Source organism: Rhinoderma darwinii, chromosome 2, assembly GCF_050947455.1.
Source record: "Rhinoderma darwinii isolate aRhiDar2 chromosome 2, aRhiDar2.hap1, whole genome shotgun sequence".
Classification (NCBI taxonomy): domain Eukaryota; kingdom Metazoa; phylum Chordata; class Amphibia; order Anura; family Rhinodermatidae; genus Rhinoderma; species Rhinoderma darwinii.
This window is the reverse complement of record NC_134688.1, coordinates 136,465,309-136,484,457: the sequence shown is the minus strand read 5'-3', so window position 1 is coordinate 136,484,457 and position 19,149 is coordinate 136,465,309. Positions and strand designations below refer to the sequence as shown.

General features: G+C 39.6%; 1 protein-coding gene across 3 annotated transcripts in view; it reads left to right on the top strand.

Moving 5' to 3' along the window:
- The window catches only part of DIAPH3 (diaphanous related formin 3), a 613,925-nt gene that overhangs the window by 222,397 nt on the left and 372,379 nt on the right, over positions 1 to 19,149 (top strand). For all 3 annotated transcript variants that reach the window (XM_075852308.1, XM_075852309.1, XM_075852310.1), the window contains 5 exons: positions 128 to 238; positions 752 to 870; positions 1,641 to 1,757; positions 11,720 to 11,838; positions 11,944 to 12,008. In XM_075852308.1, the coding sequence (XP_075708423.1) occupies positions 128 to 238; positions 752 to 870; positions 1,641 to 1,757; positions 11,720 to 11,838; positions 11,944 to 12,008 (531 nt within the window). The remainder of the gene's footprint in view (positions 1 to 127; positions 239 to 751; positions 871 to 1,640; positions 1,758 to 11,719; positions 11,839 to 11,943; positions 12,009 to 19,149) is intronic.

Below are 19,149 nucleotides of genomic sequence, written 5' to 3'. Positions count from 1 at the left end.
GCGGTTTATTTTGAAGCCTACAGACGGAGCTCAGAATACTTTTTCTTGTAATGACACCTTTACCATTGAAATATAATGAAAACTGGAAATAAGAGATTTTAATTTTCTCATGGTTTGTCTGTTGTAGGTGGCTTGTATGCAGCTTATCAATGCACTTGTAACATCGCCTGATGATCTGGACTTCAGGCTTCACATCAGAAATGAATTTATGCGCTGCGGATTGAAGGAGATATTGCCAGTAAGTGCCCTGTAGTCACTGTTTTTACATTAATATTTAAATTACCAGACTCCTGAGTGGGAAACGTATTTCATAAACTTCTCTTTTTGCAATAATGTAATCTCATTTACAGGGACGAGATGTGTTTCGAATAACCCCAGTGTCCTTCCTGAATATATAGCATGCTAGCCACTAAAGTGTGTGTATATAGGTATTCTGCATGTCACCTGTTTAAGCTTTGATTTAATGCACAAGTGCCTTTCTTTAATAGGATTCCTAAAAGCATTAATATTCCGGGGACAGCTTCAAATTGTTATTTTTAATGAACCTAATAACTTAAAAACAATGGCTGTAACATTTAAAGGGTTCACCTCCGCAATTGACTGCAGGTTTGTTTCTATAATATATGTACAACCTTACTAGGGATCATTTGTCAGAAGAGGTTGCTAAATTGGAGGGGATGTTATTGGATATGCTCTTTACGATGAACATTTTACATATGCCTCTAGCTACGTCTCTCCCTCTTTTCTATAGCAATTAAAGAATATCCGTAATGACGCCTTGGACATCCAGCTGAGAGTATTTGATGAACACAAGGAAGAAGACATGATGGAGTTTTCTCATCGCCTTGATGATGTCCGATCAGAAATGGAATATCCTTTCCTATAACACAAGTTGTTTGAAACCTAATATATGAAAGAGAAGAGCATGCGCCATGTAAAATGGCTTTTAATAAAGATCTATCAACCATAGGATATTACAAAGAATCATGAACTTGTCATTAAAAAAAACCAAAAACCACTCCATTTACCTACAAGGTTCCTTATTGTGTAATCTGGCGATCCCACCATTTGTTCTAGGGTGTACTCACTATTTTTGCGATGTCGCAGAGATGTGAATTCAAAAATTAAGGAGCTGTTATTCTTTTAATCAGATAGAACTTTGAAACATATTTTGGTAAAATGATACGTCCATTATAAATATGTAAATATATTTAGTGATTTAAAAAAAACAAAAAATTAAGTGGGTGTTAAGCAAACCTACGTCAGATGTATAGCCTATTCAGAGCCTAAAATGTTCCATCACATTCCTGACTGATGTGACATCAGTATGACACATGCAGAGCCTTAATCTTTTCTAGATTCTTATTATAGTATATTTGTATCTAGGGTCAGGAATCTTGGATATAACATAAAAACCTGCAGTGATTCTTGAGAAATTAACTATGAAATGTTCAGGATAGCCTTTGTCACTCACTGATGGACATGTGGGACTAGTAGAATGGGCAGAATTATTAAAAATATTTTAATATCGGAAAATTATCATATACAATTTCTGTAATGGTGTATGCAATTTTTATTCCCTTCGCATAAATGTAATTATATCCTGGAGTCTGTCAGTTTTATTACCTTAACATTATAACTGATGCCAGCGATGTTTTCGGTGTGCTGTGGAATTCTGTCAAGAACACGTATTCGGAGGGATACTTTCTTTCCATTCTTCAACATCTTCTAATAATCCGCAACGATTGTTTTGCAAGGTTAGGACATATGTGCTGTTGCTTGTCACCTTTTTATGTTCTACTTGTCGTGTTGTTTTTATATGTTTATTTTTTCTGGCATAACACTAAAAGCTAATCTTTATTAAAACACTAGGCAATTCTGATACACTGCGGTATGCCTAGAGCAGTACTGGTGGGATTAGTGCATGACACAGGGATTGTCCCTTTGTGTTTCTTGAAATCCTGTGCCAAGCACTTCTCGTACAGGTCCTGTTTTAGGTGCGCTCGGCTGTTTCCGTATCTTTAATACTCAAATTCTGTTTTATTCAAACGACTCCTCAATGCGATCGTGAAGATGGGTAAGGAGGAACGGAGACTTGAGACCCCCATTCTAGTGATCAATTGGACCCCCAGCATTAAAAAATGTAACACTTTCCTATGGGTGTGTTTGTTGTAATTGTGTCCATTAAAGTGTATCTACAGGCTGTCATCTTACTTGAGGCTCATTTGGTTCAGTAAACAGCGTGTGGCAGTTACCTGATTTTTTATTTTCTTCTCACTTGTGGGTTAAATAGCAGGTAAGTGCTAACCAATACCAAGTTGGAAGCTATGCCTGCTTCATCTTCAGCGGGTGTCGGCTGACATCCCACTGCAACGGCGGCGATCATTCATCTCCGATTGTTGCGGTTTAAACCCTTAAATGCCGCTGTCAATAGCAACAGCGGCATTCAAGTGATTGACATAGAGGCACGGTGCTGGGTGCTGATGTTTACTATGGCAACCAGGAAGCCTAGCAACTGCTTCCTGGCTGCCAGGTACGGAACCTTTTTAGGTCCTGCCCAAGGCAGGACGTAATAGGCTTAACTGTCAGTTGTAAAATGACAGTTACAATACACTGCACTACTCAAGTACATACATAAGTAGTGCTGTGTATTGTACTGGGGATCAGAAGATCAGATCTTCAAGTCACTTAGTAAGTGTAAAAAAAAAAGTGAAAATAAGTTTTAGATAAAGAAGTTTTACGTAATAAAAACAATAATCACCTGGTTTCCTTGATCAAGTCCTTTATAATTAGAAAAAAAAAACACAGAACACCGTTAAAAATTTATAAAAATCAGTGAGTGAATTTCTGTTTTTTTGGTCTCCTCACTGCCCAACACATATTGAATAAAAACTGATCAAAAAATTGCATGTACCCCAAAATGATACTAATAAAAACGACAGCTCGTCCCATGAAAATCAAGCACTCGCACAGCTCGTCAATAGAAAAATAAAAAGTTATGACTCTTGGAACGCAATAATGCAAAACGACGGCCCAGACCAATTTATATGTGCAGCAGTTCTTCACCTAAAACCCCACGTCATAATTGACTAACCCCCACTGGTAGACCCTGTAAATGCAGCGGAAACTATGACATTTTGGGGTCTGTGCTACATATGGGGCTAGTGCAGAAGTCAAAGATTAGGCAATGCTGGAGTGCGGATATTTTGTACAATACCATGGACACCCTTTAGAAGTGTGACTCCTGCAAAAATCTGGACTGTTCATAAAGGATTGGTTCAAAGCGTACATCACTATACGGGGATAATTTTATTTTATTATTCATTTACCCCATTATTACGTCATCCTATTGTGACCTGATGCACTCCGCCCAGCTAACATATACCCTGATGCACTCCGCCCAGCTTACATACACCCTGATATACTCCGCCCAACTAACATATGCCCTGATGTACTCCGCCCAGCTGGCATATGCCCTGATGTACTCCGCCAAGCTGGCATATGCCCTGATGTACTCCGCCCAGATGGCATATGCCCTGATGTACTCCGCCCAGCTGGCATATGCTCTGATGTACTCTGCCCAGTTTACATATACCCTCATGTACTGCGCCCAACTTACATATGTCCCCACTTTATAAACTGAAACACCAGTAAAACACTAAACAAAACTACTACCAAGCAAATTCTGCGCTTCAAAAGCCAAATGGCGCTACTTCTGGGCCTGGCAGTGTGCCAAAACAGCAGTTTATGACCACATATGGGGTATTACTGTACTCTGGAGAACCCGCTTAACAACTTATGGGATGTGTGTCTCCAGTGGCACAATCTGAGCACAACACATTGGGCACTGAAATAGCATATCTGTGGAAAATGGCAATTTTTAATCTGCAACATCTGTGTACTAATTTCTGCAAAATCTTTGGGGCCAAAATGCTCACTACACTCCTAGATGAATTCCTTGAGGGGTGTAGTTTCCTAAATGAGGTCACTTCTTGGGGCTTTTCACTGTACTGGTACCTCAGTGGAATGCAACATGGCACCAAAAACCAATTTTGTAAAATCTCCACTCCAAAAACTAAATTTTGCTTTTTCCATTTAGACCCTTGCCGTGTGTCCAAATAGCTGTTTACAACCACATGTGGGGTATTTCCCTACTCAGGAGAAATTGTGTAACAAATTTTGGGGTGTCTTTTCTCCTGTATTCCTTGTGGAAATGAAAAAAATATGAGCTAAATCTACATGTTATTGGAAAAAAAAATTTATTCACTTTCACGGCCTAATTCTAATCTATAAAACACCGGAGGGATCAAAATGCTCACTACGCCTCTAATTTAATTCTTTGAGGGGTATAGTATCCAAAATGGGATCACACCTGGGGAATTTCTACTGTACTTGTACTTTAAGGGCACTGCAAATGCGACATGGCCCCCAGAAACCAATTCCGCAAAATCTGAATCAGAATCCAAATTGCGCTCCTTCACTCCGGAGCTCTGCCGTGGGTCTAAACAGCAGTTTATTACCACATATGGGGTATTGTCGTAATCAGAAGACATTGCTTTACAAATGTTGAGGTGCTTTTTCTCCTTTATTCCTTATAAAAATTAGAAAAATCTGTTTTTTCAGAAAAAAAGTAGATTTTCATCTTTACAGACTAATTCCAATAAATTCAGCAAAAAAACCTGTGGGGTAAAAATGCTGACTATACAACTAGAAAAATTCCCTGAGGGGAGTGGTTTCCAAAATGGGGTCACTTTTGGGGGGTTTCCACTGTTTAGGTCCCTCCGGTGCGTTGCAAACGCAACATGGCACCGAAAACCATTCCAGTAAAATCTGCGCTCAAAAATCCAAATGGCGCTCCTTCCCTTATGATCAGTGCCGTGGGTCCAAACAGCAGTTTATTACAACATATGGAGTATTTCGGGAGAGATTTCTTTACAAATATTGGTTTGCTTTTTCTCCTTTTATTCCTTGCAAAAATTCGAACATTGTACGTTTTTCCAGAAAAAAAGGAGATTTTAACGTTCACAGACTAATTTAAATAAATTTAGCAAAAAACCTGTGGGGTGAAAATGCTAATTATACCCCTAGATAAATTCCCTCAGGGGTGTAGTTTTGAAAATGAGGCCACTTTTGGGGGTTTCCACTGTTTTGGCGCCACAAGACTAATTCAAACCTGACATGGCGCCTAAAATATATTGTAATACAAAGAAGGCCACCAAATCCACTAGGTGGTCCTTTGCTTCTGAGGCCTGTGTTTCAGTCCATTACCACACTAGGGCCACTTGGGATATTTCTAAAAACTGCAGAGTCTGGGCCATAAGTATTGAGATGCATTTGTCGGGTAAAACCTTCTGTGTTACAGAAAAAAATGTATTACAAATGAATTTTGGCAATTTTTTTTTTTGTAAATTTCACTTCTACTTTGCTTCAATTCCTTTGAAACTCCTAAGGGGTTAAAACACTTTCTGAATGCTGTTTTGAATACTTTGAGGGGTGCAGTTTTCAAAATGGGGTGTTTATGGGGGTTTCTAATATATGGGCCCCTGAAAGCCACTTCGGAACGGTACTCGTCCCTGAAAATATAGCCTTTTGAAATTTTCTTAAAAATGTGGGAAATTGCTGCTAAAGTTCTAAGCCTTGTAACGTCCTAGAAAAATAAAAGGACTTAAAAAAATTATGCAAACATAAAATAGACATATGGGAAATATTAATTAGTAACTATTTTGTGTGGTATTATCTATTTTCCAAGCAGAAACATTTAAAATTAGAAAAATCATAATTTCTTCAAATTTTCTCTAAATTTTGTAGTTTTTTCATTGCTTATTTGAAGCAATGAATTTAATCAACCCAATATTTCCACTAACATAAAGTACAATATGTCATGCGAAAACTATCTCCAAATCAATTGGATAGGCAAAAGCATTCCAAAATTTTTACCACATAAAGTGACAGATTTGCAAAAATGGGGCTGGTCCTAAAGGACAAAATGATCTTGGTCCTGAAGGGGTTTAAGATAAATGGCTGTCATTGACTTGGGAGTCCATTGATCTTTCTGCATTGGTTGGCATTACCTGTGTTTATTGCTAGCATATAAGACAATGCATAGGGTGCACATTTCTGGACTATTGGATCTAATTATCAGAAGTATTCTGTACGCTGTTACTTATAAAAAGCATATAGAACTGTCGGTGTCCATAGTGACAAAATTTGCCATTTGCTCATTTTGGTTAGGGTACATCAAAAATAAATCTAACTTGTTTTAGTCTTTATCAAGTTTTATTGTACTGAAAAAGCAGAACAAATTCTTTACCTAATTCATTTTAATTATTCCTGAACTAAGGCTCAGTTCACACCACGTATAAAGAGGCTCTGTCACCAGATTCTCAAATCCCTATCTCCTATTGCATGTGATCGGCGCTGCAATGTAGAGAACAGTAAAGTTTTTTTTTTGTTTTTTTTTTAAAACGTTCATTTTTGGCCAAGTTATGAGCTATTTTATATATATATGCAAATGAGCTTTGAAATGGACAACTGGGCGTGGTTTTTTTCGTATGTCCAACTGGGCGTGTATTGTGTTTTTAACTGGGCGTGTTTACTTGTTTTACTAACTGGGCATTGTGAATAGAAGTGTATGATGCTGACGAATCAGTGACCAATCAGCATCATGCACTCCTCTCCATTCATTTACACAGCACATAGTGTTCTTACTAGAACGATGTGCAGCCACATACACAAGTGTCCTGATAATGAATACACATGACCTCCAGCCTGGACGTCATGTGTATTCAGAATCCTGACACTCCTGAATCTTTTCTGTGAGATTTCCAGCAAGGGAAACAAAATCTCGTTTACCTCGTAATCTCGCGAGATTACGCGTGGCTTGCTGGAATCTCACAGAAAAGATTCAGAAGTGTCAGGATTCTGAATACACATGATGTCAAGGCTAGAGGTCATGTGTATTCATTATCAGGACACTTATGTATGTGGCTGCACACCGTTCTAGTAAGAACACTATGTGCTGTGTAAATGAATGGAGAGGAGTGCATGATGCTGATTGGTCACTGATTCGTCAGCATCATACACTTCTATTCACAATGCCCAGTTAGTAAAACAAGTAAACACGCCCAGTTAAAAACACAATACACGCCCAGTTGGACATACGAAAAAAACCACGCCCAGTTGTCCATTTCAAAGCTGATTTGCATATATATAAAATTGCTCATAACTTGGCCAAAAATGAACGTTTTTAAAAAAAGAACAAAAAAACGTTACTGTTATCTACATTGCAGCGCAATAGGATCACATGCAATAGGAGATAGGGATTTGAGAATCTGGTGACAGAGCCTCTGTAAACTTTTTTTTTTAACACTTTTTTTATTAGTCCCACTAGGCGACTTCTCTATGCAATCGTTTGATCGCTTTTATAATACACTGCAATACTTCTGTAGATTACTGCCTGCCCGTATGGACAGGCATCTGTTGGGCCATTCCTCTGGCATGGCCTAACAGGCATGTGGCATGTGGCAGGCGGTAGTGGCAGACCTGGGGTCCTTTGTTAGGCCCTAGGCTGCCATAGTAGTCATCGGCACCCTGCAATCTGTCGCATCGCTGGGTGAGAGAGGAAGCTCCTTCCCTCAAAAAAAACACAAAGATTCGGCCCTTTCTATTGAGCGCCACATCGAAGGGGTTAAAAGGGTGGATTTTAATCCGCCCGCTCGAGCAGAGCTGTTCCAAGCCCTCTGCTACCTGAGGTATTGGCGGTCACTAACGGGTTAAAGCTCTCGACGGGCACACTAAACATGTCTATAGGGCTCAGTTAGCCCGACCCCTTTTGGCCTCCATCGTGCTCATATTCGTTGGTATAAAATGAGATCCCTACTGAAGAAATATATGTCGCGCGATTTATGTTTAATTAGACATAGGTATCCCATGTTGCTGTATGGCATTTGTCACAGGCATCCATTTAACATTGATGTCATAGGCTTTTAAATAACTTTTTATGATGTATACGGTGAATGGATACCATAATAGTCTATGGGTGACGGGTGGCTGTGACAGATGCCTACCAGTGGCATCCGTTGTTATACATAACAATATAAACCATGAAAATGGCCATAAGAGTTCATGACGTACTGAATATGTATAACGTATCCCATAATAGTCTATGCGTGACGGATGCCACTGTTAGGAATATGTCACAGCTTACGTGTACGTTGGGAGCTTTTTCCAGCGTATACGTTAAACATGGGTAAAAAAACGTGATGTGATATAGGCCTAAGAATTATTATTAGATTTTTAATGCTAGTTTAATACTGCTTTAACTTTTTGTTGCAGCACTTCCGTTTTAAGTACCGCATACAGAGGTATTAAATATTATTTATTTTTATGCATGGGGCATTTTTGCTGACTTGACTAGCGTTGTTTTGGTAGTACAGAGAACTCAGCGATTTCTAATGTCATCAATCTATTCAATTTGCCCACCATGTCATAATTTGGAGATGTTGCTTACATTATGGGAACGTGATTTCATAAAATGTAACACAAGAACTGTGATTATGGGGAATTATTTGGATTACTTCTATGTAAATTACTGACCGTATTAAAGTCATCCTGCTCTCAAATGTTTTATTTTCCATCTTCGGTCATTTAATTTCGAGTTCATTGGTTATGTCAATGTAATAAATATATTTAATCCTGCTCTAACAAATACTTGTTAGTATGACCGCTATTTCCTCCTGTTTTCTTGTTATCGCTAATAATCGGCACATGGGGTTGAACATGTTTTCCATATTTGTCTATCATTACTCCTTCTTTTGCATGGAACGGTTTGCATAATTAGTTTAGTTTCTATAATTCATGCGTGAGTACATAATGCTGGAATAAGAGCTCTAATCGGGAAATAAAGTTAAACCAATTCCCTTCACGACAGCAGATTAATAATACGCTTAGAGAGAGGCTTACAGTAAAACGTTGCTTTTTAGTGCATAGTATGTGTATTGTGTTCTGAGCACCTGTGACCCAGTCACTTCTAACAGTTAGACAACCTTCCATTTGTGCAGTTTAGAGGGATCTTTATGAGGATTAATTGCCGTGTGTTTGCAGCATACAGATTTTTCTGAACATTAGAGGTGGAAGAATCGCGTGTTGCGGAATAGAAATGAAATCCTTCTTCATAATGTAGTGCTTTATTGGATTATCCACTTCTTATCTGGATAATTTATTCTAACAGTGGGGGAGATTTATTAATACGGTATTGAAGATAGACAATATAAAACTAAACCAGGCAGGCAGAAACTGTGCCAAATTTACCACAGAGTGGTACACACTGTATAAGAAACTTTGCGCTTCTTTCAATAAATCACTAGCTTTTCATCAATATTTTGGACCCAAAAAATGGTGCACACCTTAAATAAACCTAGCACATTTTAGGACTCCTCTTATCCAAACCCCTTTTTTCAAGACTTTTCAAAACTGTCTAGTCAGGTGTAAAAAGTGTCTCAAACATGTCATAAATTTGCCAGAATTCTGTCATGTTTTGCTTACTAAATCTCCCCCGGTTTCCTTTGTGAGGATGAACATGCTGGCCTTTAAAATGTTTGTTCGGCTGACAGCTATACCTTCCGATTTCTCTACACCTGCATGTTGGCTCGGCCAAGTGTACATGTATTGTGAATGGGGAGAGGAGAGTAAGCAGCTTCCAGGCACCCCTAAGCTCCCCTCAGAATACAAGGATCGGGCGTGTTGAACTACAACTGCTTGATCCTTCTCTTCCCTGATATCTGCTGTCGGGAGAGAATCGGGAGTCCCCCATACACAATTAGATAGTCGGCAGATCCTACTGAAATCGACAGGTTTGGCAGACATTGATCTAACGTGAATGACCCCACTGTAACTCTCTTCACAGGCGCATTGTACGTATCAGTTACCTCTTCCATACTCCACTACTGTAGGAAATAATGGAATCTCTAGCTTGTGCTAGCTCTTGGTCTATACTATATGTTAAAATTATTTTCATTAATTGTTTCAGTATGTTTTTCATTGTTCCCTTTTGAAGGACAGATGTTTTAAATAATGAACCAGTTTTGGGACACTTTGGTAATGCGCTTTGCCCAGGTACCTTGGCTTCATGAGCTACAGTGGCTACTAGAAATTTCTTAGATAGGGAAAAATCGAACTTTATAGGCTACTCCATAAATTTTTTCACACTCTACAAGCGCGGATTTAATCAAGCGTGTCTGTGCACAGTGAGTGGCATTTAATAATAATCTTTATATAGCGCCAACATATTACGCAGCACTTTACAATTTAGAGGGAACATGAAATAAACAATATCAGACATTACATAGTGACAAAGTTAATTTACAATTCAAATAAGGGAGACACAAAGTGGTGGTACACCTGGGGTGGTACACATAAAGCTGCATGAGCCGGTCACCAGCCAGTATCCGTGTATGACGGACATGAAGAGAAGGAGTGTGAGGGAATCTTATTCTGATGACTAATCTAAAAGGGAGGCCATGGAAAGCAGTCAGATTAGGGAATGTTATAGGCCTGTCTAAAAACGTGTTTTCAGGGCACGTTTAAAACTCTGGATATTGGGAATTAATCTGATTGTCTGGGGTAGCACATTCCAGAGGACTGGTGCAGCACGAGATACATTTTGGAGACGGGAGTGGGAGGTTCGGATTATGGAGGATTTTAATCTAAGGTCGTTGGCAGAACGTAGAGCCTGAGTAGGGTAGTAGACAGAGATGAGGGAGGAGATGTAAGGAGGTGCAGCACTGTGGAGAGCTTTGTGGGGGAGAGTAATAAGTTTGAATTTTATTCTGAAGGGGATGGGCAACCAGTGCAGTGACTGGCACAGGGTAGAGGCGTTGGTGTAGTGGTTGGTCATAAAGATGAGCCTGGCTGCTGAATTAAGGATAGATTGGAGAGAGAAGAGTTTAGTGAGGGGAAGACCGACTAGTAATGAGTTATAGTAGTCAAGACGAGACTGAATCAGAGCAACAATGAGAGTTTTGGCTGTTCTCATAGTAAGAAAAGCTATGTAGAGAGAAAAGAGGAGCGGACCTAGGACTCATCCCTGAGGAACCCCGATAGCAAGTGGATAAGGAGAAGAAGTAGAAGCAGCAAATGACACACTGAACGAGCGGAGGGCTCTTTGGGAATCGCTGCCAAGTAGAACTGAGAGTGGGAGATGGCCGAACCCTGTGTAATGTTGCTTAACATGATAGCTGACTGTATTCTTTTTGGTCAGAAACTGTAGACCGGAGAATTCTAGAGCAAACACAATTGAACTTCTATGAAAGAAATTGTCGACAGTTACTGAATGAGAGGAATCGGGAGCAAAATAAAAATGTAATAGTAAAGAGCAACTTCAAAAAATCTAGTTCAGCATTCTAATTCTTGAGTAATAAAATGGTTTAATTCAAGTCCCCCATACAGAACCACATCAGGTTGTATATGATGTATTTTAGGCAGATCATATAATATTAACACATTAAAGTGTTAAAAGACCAGCAACTATTGATTTATTGAATTGTATTGAACATGTTCATAAGCAATGTTAATATATTAGTCCTTTTGATATACAATTAATGTCATGTGTAGGATGTTGAGCTTTTACTTATTATGATAGAGATTTTGAGTGTCCCATCCTTCATTGAACAGCACTCTTTATATTCTATCGTTTAACCATGTGTTTTTTCTTTCCCTTAAGACCACAGTATTTCAAAATAATAGAAGAGTGTGTATCCCAGGTAGTGCTGCATCGTAGTGGTGTAGATCCTGATTTCACTTATAGGAAAAGATTAGATGTGGATTTCAGTTACTTGCTAGGTAAGTGTTAACATCAATTGCTCAGCTGGAATATTGAAGCTTTGACAGCTGCTGCTCCATGTCTTATATTTTTAACCGGAGCCTTGTCTATTTCTTATTTTGTAGAGGTCTGTACTGACCAAGCAAAAGCAGAAGAATTTGAAGAAAGGTACCTGGAGATGAATAAAAAGGTGTGCAGGATTTTGTATGCATTTGTAATGAGTAGGAAATGAGGGAACTGCTCTGCATATGTGGCTTTATGTTTTCTCCCATTTGAAGGAGATTTATAAAGAAATTGGTTTACGTAATAGTTGTTTCTAGTAGCAACTGGATTATACAGAAGTCCTCATAACCCTAAAGTAGTGTGCAACGTGACAATGGCCACCTGACACATTGAAAATCTTGCTTTTCTTACCACTGCAGAGGAGATTTTGCAGAGCATAATGCTGAGTAGCACCATTAAGCATTTTGGTCTTTTTAAATGTTTTTTTGCATTGGCCAAAGTACACAATTTGGTCTCATCAGATCATACAGCATGTTCCTCTCCATTTGTGACATGCCTTTTGGCAAACTGTAGCTAAGTGTATATTTACATTATCACAGACTCTATCAAATTGGACGGGAAAAAAAAGTGCCGCATGCAGGACATGTCAGTGGAACCCGATGGACTCCATTGTTTGTCTTGAAAACCGTGGCTGTTAGTCTTCTTTAACCCGTTAGTGACCGGCCCATAGTCTTTTTACGTCGGTCACTAACGGGCCTTATTCCGATGCCATAGACTTTTTACGTTGCGGCATCGGAATAAGTAAACAGAGCAGGGAGCTGTCAAATCTCCCTGCTCTCAGCTGCCAGAGGTAGCTGAGCGCTGGGAGCGTCCCTGCTCTGCCGGGTGAGATCGATATTAGTATCGATCTCACCCGTTTAACTCCTCAGATGCGGTGCTCAATAGCGAGCACCGCATCTGAGTGGTTTTGGAGAGAGGGAGGGAGCTCCCTCTCTTTCCCACCGACACCGGGCGATACGATCGCCGAGTGTCTGTGTCTCCAATGGCAGCCGGGGGCCTAATAAAGGCCCCCAGGTCTGCCTGTAGTGTATGCCTGCTAGGTCATGCCGCAGGCATGACCTAGCAGATGCCTGTCCGTTTTAAACGGACAGGCATAATACACTGCAATACAAAAGTATTGCAGTGTATTATAATAGCGAGTGCAGAATCGCATATTAAAGTCCCCTAGTGGGACTAGTAAAAAAGTTTTTAATAAAGTTAATGGAAAAAAAAATGTGAAAAAAAAATGAAAAACCGACTTTTTCCCCTTACAAACTTTAGTTTAGTTAAAAACCAAAATAAAGTAAAAAAGTTACACATATTTGGTATCGCCGCGTCCGTAACGACCCCAACTATAAATCTATAACATTATTTAACCCGCACGGTGAACGCCGTAAAAAATTAAAATAAAAAAAATGGAAAAATTGCTGTTTTCTGTGAATCCTGACTTTAAAAAAATGTGATTAAAAAGTGATCAAAATGTCGCATCTACTCCAAAATAGTACCAATAAAAACTACAAGTCGTCCCGCAAAAAAAAAGCCCTCATACAGCTGCATCGGCGAAAAAATAAAAACGTTACGGCTCTTCAAATATGGAGACACAAAAACAAATAATTTTGAAAAAAAAAGCGTTTTTACTGTGTAAAAGTAGTAAAACATACAAAAACTATACAAATTTATTTATCGTTGCAATCGTAACAACCCGCTGAATAAAGTTATTGTGTTCTTTATAGCACACGGTAAACGGCGTAGATTTAGGACGCAAAAGAGTGGCAGCATTTCAGATTTTTTTCTATCCCCCCCCCCCCCCAAAAAAAAAGTTAATGAAAGTCAATCAATAAATAATATGTACCTCAAAATGGTGCTATTAAAAAGTACAACTTGTCCCGCAAAAAACAAGACCTTATACAGCTATGTCGACGCAAAAATAAAAAAGTTATAGCTCTTGGAATGCGACAATGGAAAAACTTAAAAAATAGCATGGTCATTAACGTCTAAAATAGGCTGGTCATTAAGGGGTTAAATTATTTTCCAAAAGGGAAATTATACCCAACTGAAAGACGTTAGATAGACATGAGAATATTGGTGATGGGTGCCAACTGATATTCTCAATCAAGCAGCAGTATTTCTTTTCTGGGTCTGTTAATCCTACGCCTATCTACACTTAGTCAATACTTTAATCTGGCTATGATTAGACCATTAATTGCAATGATATACTAAAGTGTATCTCAGATTAGAGGTTCCCGTGCAAAAATTAAAAACGTGATATTCTTATTCTCACCTTATGAATTCAGTCACATTTTCCCACTAGTTTCTTGGTCCATCTGCACCTTTTCTATGTTACCAATAATGATGCAATTGATGCTGTCACCGAAATGAAGCCTGCGGTCATAGTGGATGAACATCACATGAATTTATAAGTTGCGTAATGCAACGCTTCTAGTATTTCATAGGCACCACTATTAAGAGCTTTGTGGAAAACTCCTTTAAGCTGTATGTACACACACAAAGTGTTTAGGTCATGTTCTTGTGGCGTCTTCAGGCTACTAAGAATTCTGTGGTAAGGTATTTTCTGGTAGTCAATATGAGAATATTGCATTCTGTATACACAATAATGTGTGTTTGATCATGGCGTATTGGACCCTTTTTAGTTAGTTTCTGCCTGTGTATTTTAACACAGATTTCACCAAAACCTGTAAATAGTGTGCAATTCTTCTCTTCAAATATCTAATTTTTTCATCTAAAATTAACAAAAAAAAGATTATTAAATGATTTGTTTGTAGGGACTTTGCAAAACGACTTAAAATAATGTTATGTGCATATTATTATCTACAATCCAAGTGTAGTGTAAAATAATAGCCTACCATGAAACATTCACTTGAACCATCGTCTATCATATCCAATTTACTTTCATCCTAAGAAATAAACACAGTATGGATTTCTTCGTCTTTGGCATTTCAGTTCTTTCAATTCCCATGAATCTTGGAAACTCTGCAGGATATTTCTTTTCTCAACAATGAGACAGTAATGCAGTGAAACCTCTTCATTATTGGAGATTTATTTTTACAATATGTGACTTAATCTCTTCTGTTTTTAATCTGTCTGCATGATTCAGAATGTCATGGGCATAGAGAGAAGCACATTTGTCTTATATTTTCCATTTGAAGAAGAAACATAGTTATTTTATAGGAACATATTGCATACATATTAGATTTGTCGCCCAAAGCATACATTTTCTTCTAATAGAGTACTTTTACAGTTAAATAACAATTTATGCAAGTTTATAAATGGTGTATGACAAATATACATAACGGAAACAGACTTAGCTTTTAGTTTTTGCAAATCACATTAAAAGATGAATAGTGTTCACTATGTTATCTATGGTATATGTACCAAAATAATATACATAAAGGCAGGGAATTTATTCTGCCTTCTGTGATAGTCCATTCATTTGTTATCTTTAAACCTCACACACTGTTGGCCTAGATGGGTATAAATGTGTGCTTGTAAAATATACACCCTCTCAAATGTTACCATGTTTTCTTTCTTAACCGCAATAAATGTCAATGGCCATAATTTAGGCCTTTTTGAAACTAAGGCTTTGTTCACATCTGCGTTCCGTCATGTTTCCGTTAGAACAGGACCCTGAACAGACACAAACTGACACTAATGGAAACCAGAGGTTTCTGTTTCCATCACCATTGATTTCTATGGTGACGGATCCAGTGCCCGTGGTTTCCGTTTGTCTCTGTTGTGCACCGGACCCGTCGTTTTTTCGGAAGCAATAGCGTAGTAGACTGCGCTATTGCTCCTGGCAAAACGATGGGTCTGGTGCACAACACACACAAAAGGAAACCACGGGCACCGCTCTTCCATTCCACTTTTCAAGAAGCTTATATAGCTTAACTAGCGGTACACAGCACCTTGGAGGTCCCATAGGCTAGCCCTGTGGGCTAATTGTTTTCTCTGTTGCAGGTGCTCAAAAGTATTTTGTGTACTTCCAGAGGGTCACTTACTTTTTTGGACTAGGTGGTTTTCACTAGTGATAATGCAGCTTCTTCAGATGTCTTCTTCCTTCAGGCACAAATTGTCTGTTAGTTTTCAGCTTTTCTCTTTTTCTCCTGCTTTGTGACATGTCCTCATCTCTTTAGGAGTTCGCCAGGCAGCCAGCACAGGTGGCCCTGGTTACTTAATTTAATTGTAGCAGGTGTAATAAGAAATTTACATGCAACCCTGGACTCCTCAAGATGCTACCCCCGATCCCCTCAGTATGTGGCACACTCTGAATGGGCCAGGCCCTTTGCTCAGGACTTAAGTGATATTTCTAGACTCTGCCAAGCCATGTTTGAGTCTTTGAAGCACCTGCCTTCCAAGATGGCACTGAGCTTAATGCCCCTCTGTCCTATCCCAGGCTTACTACACTATCTACCTCACACAGTAAGCCTCGTAAGCGGTGCAGAATTACCAGGGCAGGTCCCGCTCTTCAGATTATTTCTCAGGGTACCCGGTTAGCCATTAATGGGTAAACTGCTTCCGATCAGGATCAGTCACCCTCCTGCAATGTATCCTCTGCTTTGGAACGAGAACAGGACTCTCAATTGGCAGCCGCCATGGAGTCGTCTTCGCAAGATGAGGCATCGTTACAGCACCCACTGTGTTGAAGACTATGCTTTTCAAACCATAGCGAGTTTGAGTTGATTTTGTGTAAGGAGTGGAAGCATCCTGACAAATGTCTCTCTGTTTACAAGCACTTTAACACCCTTTCCTTTTCAGGAGGAATTTATTTCAAAATGGTCAGATTGTCCCTTTGTGGATCCAGCTATTTTATGGCTCTCTGGGAAGCTCCACCATCCCACTGTCAGATGTGGCATCACCTGGGCCCCATTTGACAAGAAACTGGATTCCCATACCAAGTCTGCTTTCGTAACCACATGTTCTGCTCTGCACCCAGCTTTTGCTTGGTTTTGAGTAAACCGCTGCATTGTGGTATTATGGAAGGTGCACCACTACAGAATATGGCTGACCTTGCATCTGAGGTAATTCAAGCTTCTAAATTTTTTTTTTTTTGAAGCTTTCCTTGAGTCCGCTCACTTCAATGCCTGCACAGCGGCTAATCTCATTCTCATGCAACATTCTATTTGGCTGAAATCTTGTACAGCCGACAAGTCTAACAAAAAAGCCCTAATTGGCCTTCCTGATTTTGGAGACAGACTTTATGGCAAGCCTCTGGACTAAATTATTGCTGAGGCTACTGGTGGTTAGACTTTTTTTGTCCCAGAACCGCCCATGCCATCCCACAGCCTTCTCTCCCATCTCAGAGGTCCTTTATGTACTCCTCCCAGATGTGGCTTTCTTCCCAGGGACAGGATAGATGGACTGCTCACCCTACCTAGTCAAATCGCCTATTTTTTAAGCCCAGAACCACCTGACAACCACACCCTTATCCCCAGAAGTCCTAATCTGCTAAGATATCTTCACCATTAAGATGTTTTCCCACTCGTATCAGATGTTTGTGTGGGAGGATGACTGCTTTCTTTTCAGAAGACATGGCTTGCTCATGTGGATGACTCCTGAGTTTGAGAAGTGGTGTCGACAGGTTAACAGAGTGGTTCTTTCTATCGACTTAATCAGGCGCACCGTATCACACACCTGGATTTTCCCAGGCTGTTTGCTCCCTTCCCCAGCACAACGTCATCATTTCAGTTTCACAACCGGAACAATTTCAGGGGTTCTACTTTATTCTCTGTACGGTTCCCAAGAAAGACCGTTCACTCTGTCCAATCCGGGATCTGAACTAGTTGTATTACTTTGTTTCTGCTCAGAGGTTTTACATGGACTCCCTTCAATCGGTGAAAACACTATTAAACCAAGGATAGTGCCTCTCATCCATCGACTTTTACAATGTATACCTTTACATTCTCATCGCAAGGTTTGACCAGCACTTTCTTTTCAGCAGGCCTTGACTATTCATTCTCAAGTGAAGACTTTCTTGCAAGGAGTGGCTCATTCCGTCCCTCCATTCAGACAACTCACTGAACCCTAGGATCTCAATCTGGTTTTGAAGGCAATACGGATTTCTCCCTTTGAAAACCATCAGGATAATTTGCCTTGTTTACTCTCATGAAAGGTGGCCTTCAATCCCATCAGATGGGTTTCCAAACCAGCTGCCCTGTCCTGCAAGTCCCCCTTTTTTGTCATCCACCAGGATAATGTTGTTTTCCGACCTATCCCTTCCTCCCTACCCAAGGTTGTTTGGGCCTTTCATATCGCTGAAGAGATTGTCCTTCCTTTTTTCTGACCTTCCCCCACCTCATCCAAGGGAAGAGACTTTACATTACCTTGATGTGATGAGAGCAATCCACGTTTATTTGGCTGCAACTGAGTTGTTTAAGTGCTACAATTTTTTTTCTTTTTTTTTTTTCTTTTGATCTTCCCGAGGGGCCACTCAAGGACTTGACAGCGTCCAAAGCCATCATTGCTCGTTGCATACTATCTGTGATCTCGTCAATCTATCGGTCCTAGGGTAATGTTCTTCCCCTTCATGTCACTGTCCATTCTACAAGTGCTGTTAGTGCCTCTTGGGCAGTCAGGCATCAAGCTTCAGTTTCTCAGGTATGCAAGGCTGCTACCGGCTTTGGTGCACACATTTACCAAGTTTTACTAGATCCATTATTTTGCGTCCTCAGGTGCCAGTCTGGGTTGCAAGGTGCTGCAGGCGGGTTGCATGGCTGTACGGTTTATGTTATTATTTTTATTCCCACCCTCTGGGACTTTATTAGAATGTCCCATGGTACTTGTGCACAAATGATGCAAACGAGAAAATTGGATTTTTGTACTCCCCATTAAACCTTTATATCGTTTTATTTACTGATGGACACAGATCCCGCCCTATTTTTTTTTCCAGGCTCAGGACGTTTTGATTTGGCTATTTTTTTTTTTTTTTCCCAGGACCTTGGACATGTTCTTGTTTTGTCTTCTCCTACCTCATTCTGTACAGACTGATATTTAGCCACTGTCTGTGGAAGTGGTAAGGCCTGCCTAGGCAGAGCCAACGTTTCTTCCTACCTAGTGTAAGACTTCTAGTGACAAGGCTCTATACCCATGGTGCTGTGACCCCCCAATGAATACAACAAGAAAAAGCTTTTACAGTGATTTAAAAAAAAAACAATTTATCTAGACACTGGAAATTTTTTAAACATTATTCCACCTGAGGAATTAGGTTTTGTGTGATCTAACCGAAATTTAATATTTAACTGTGGGACTATACTTTTAAAGATCTAATATTGGGT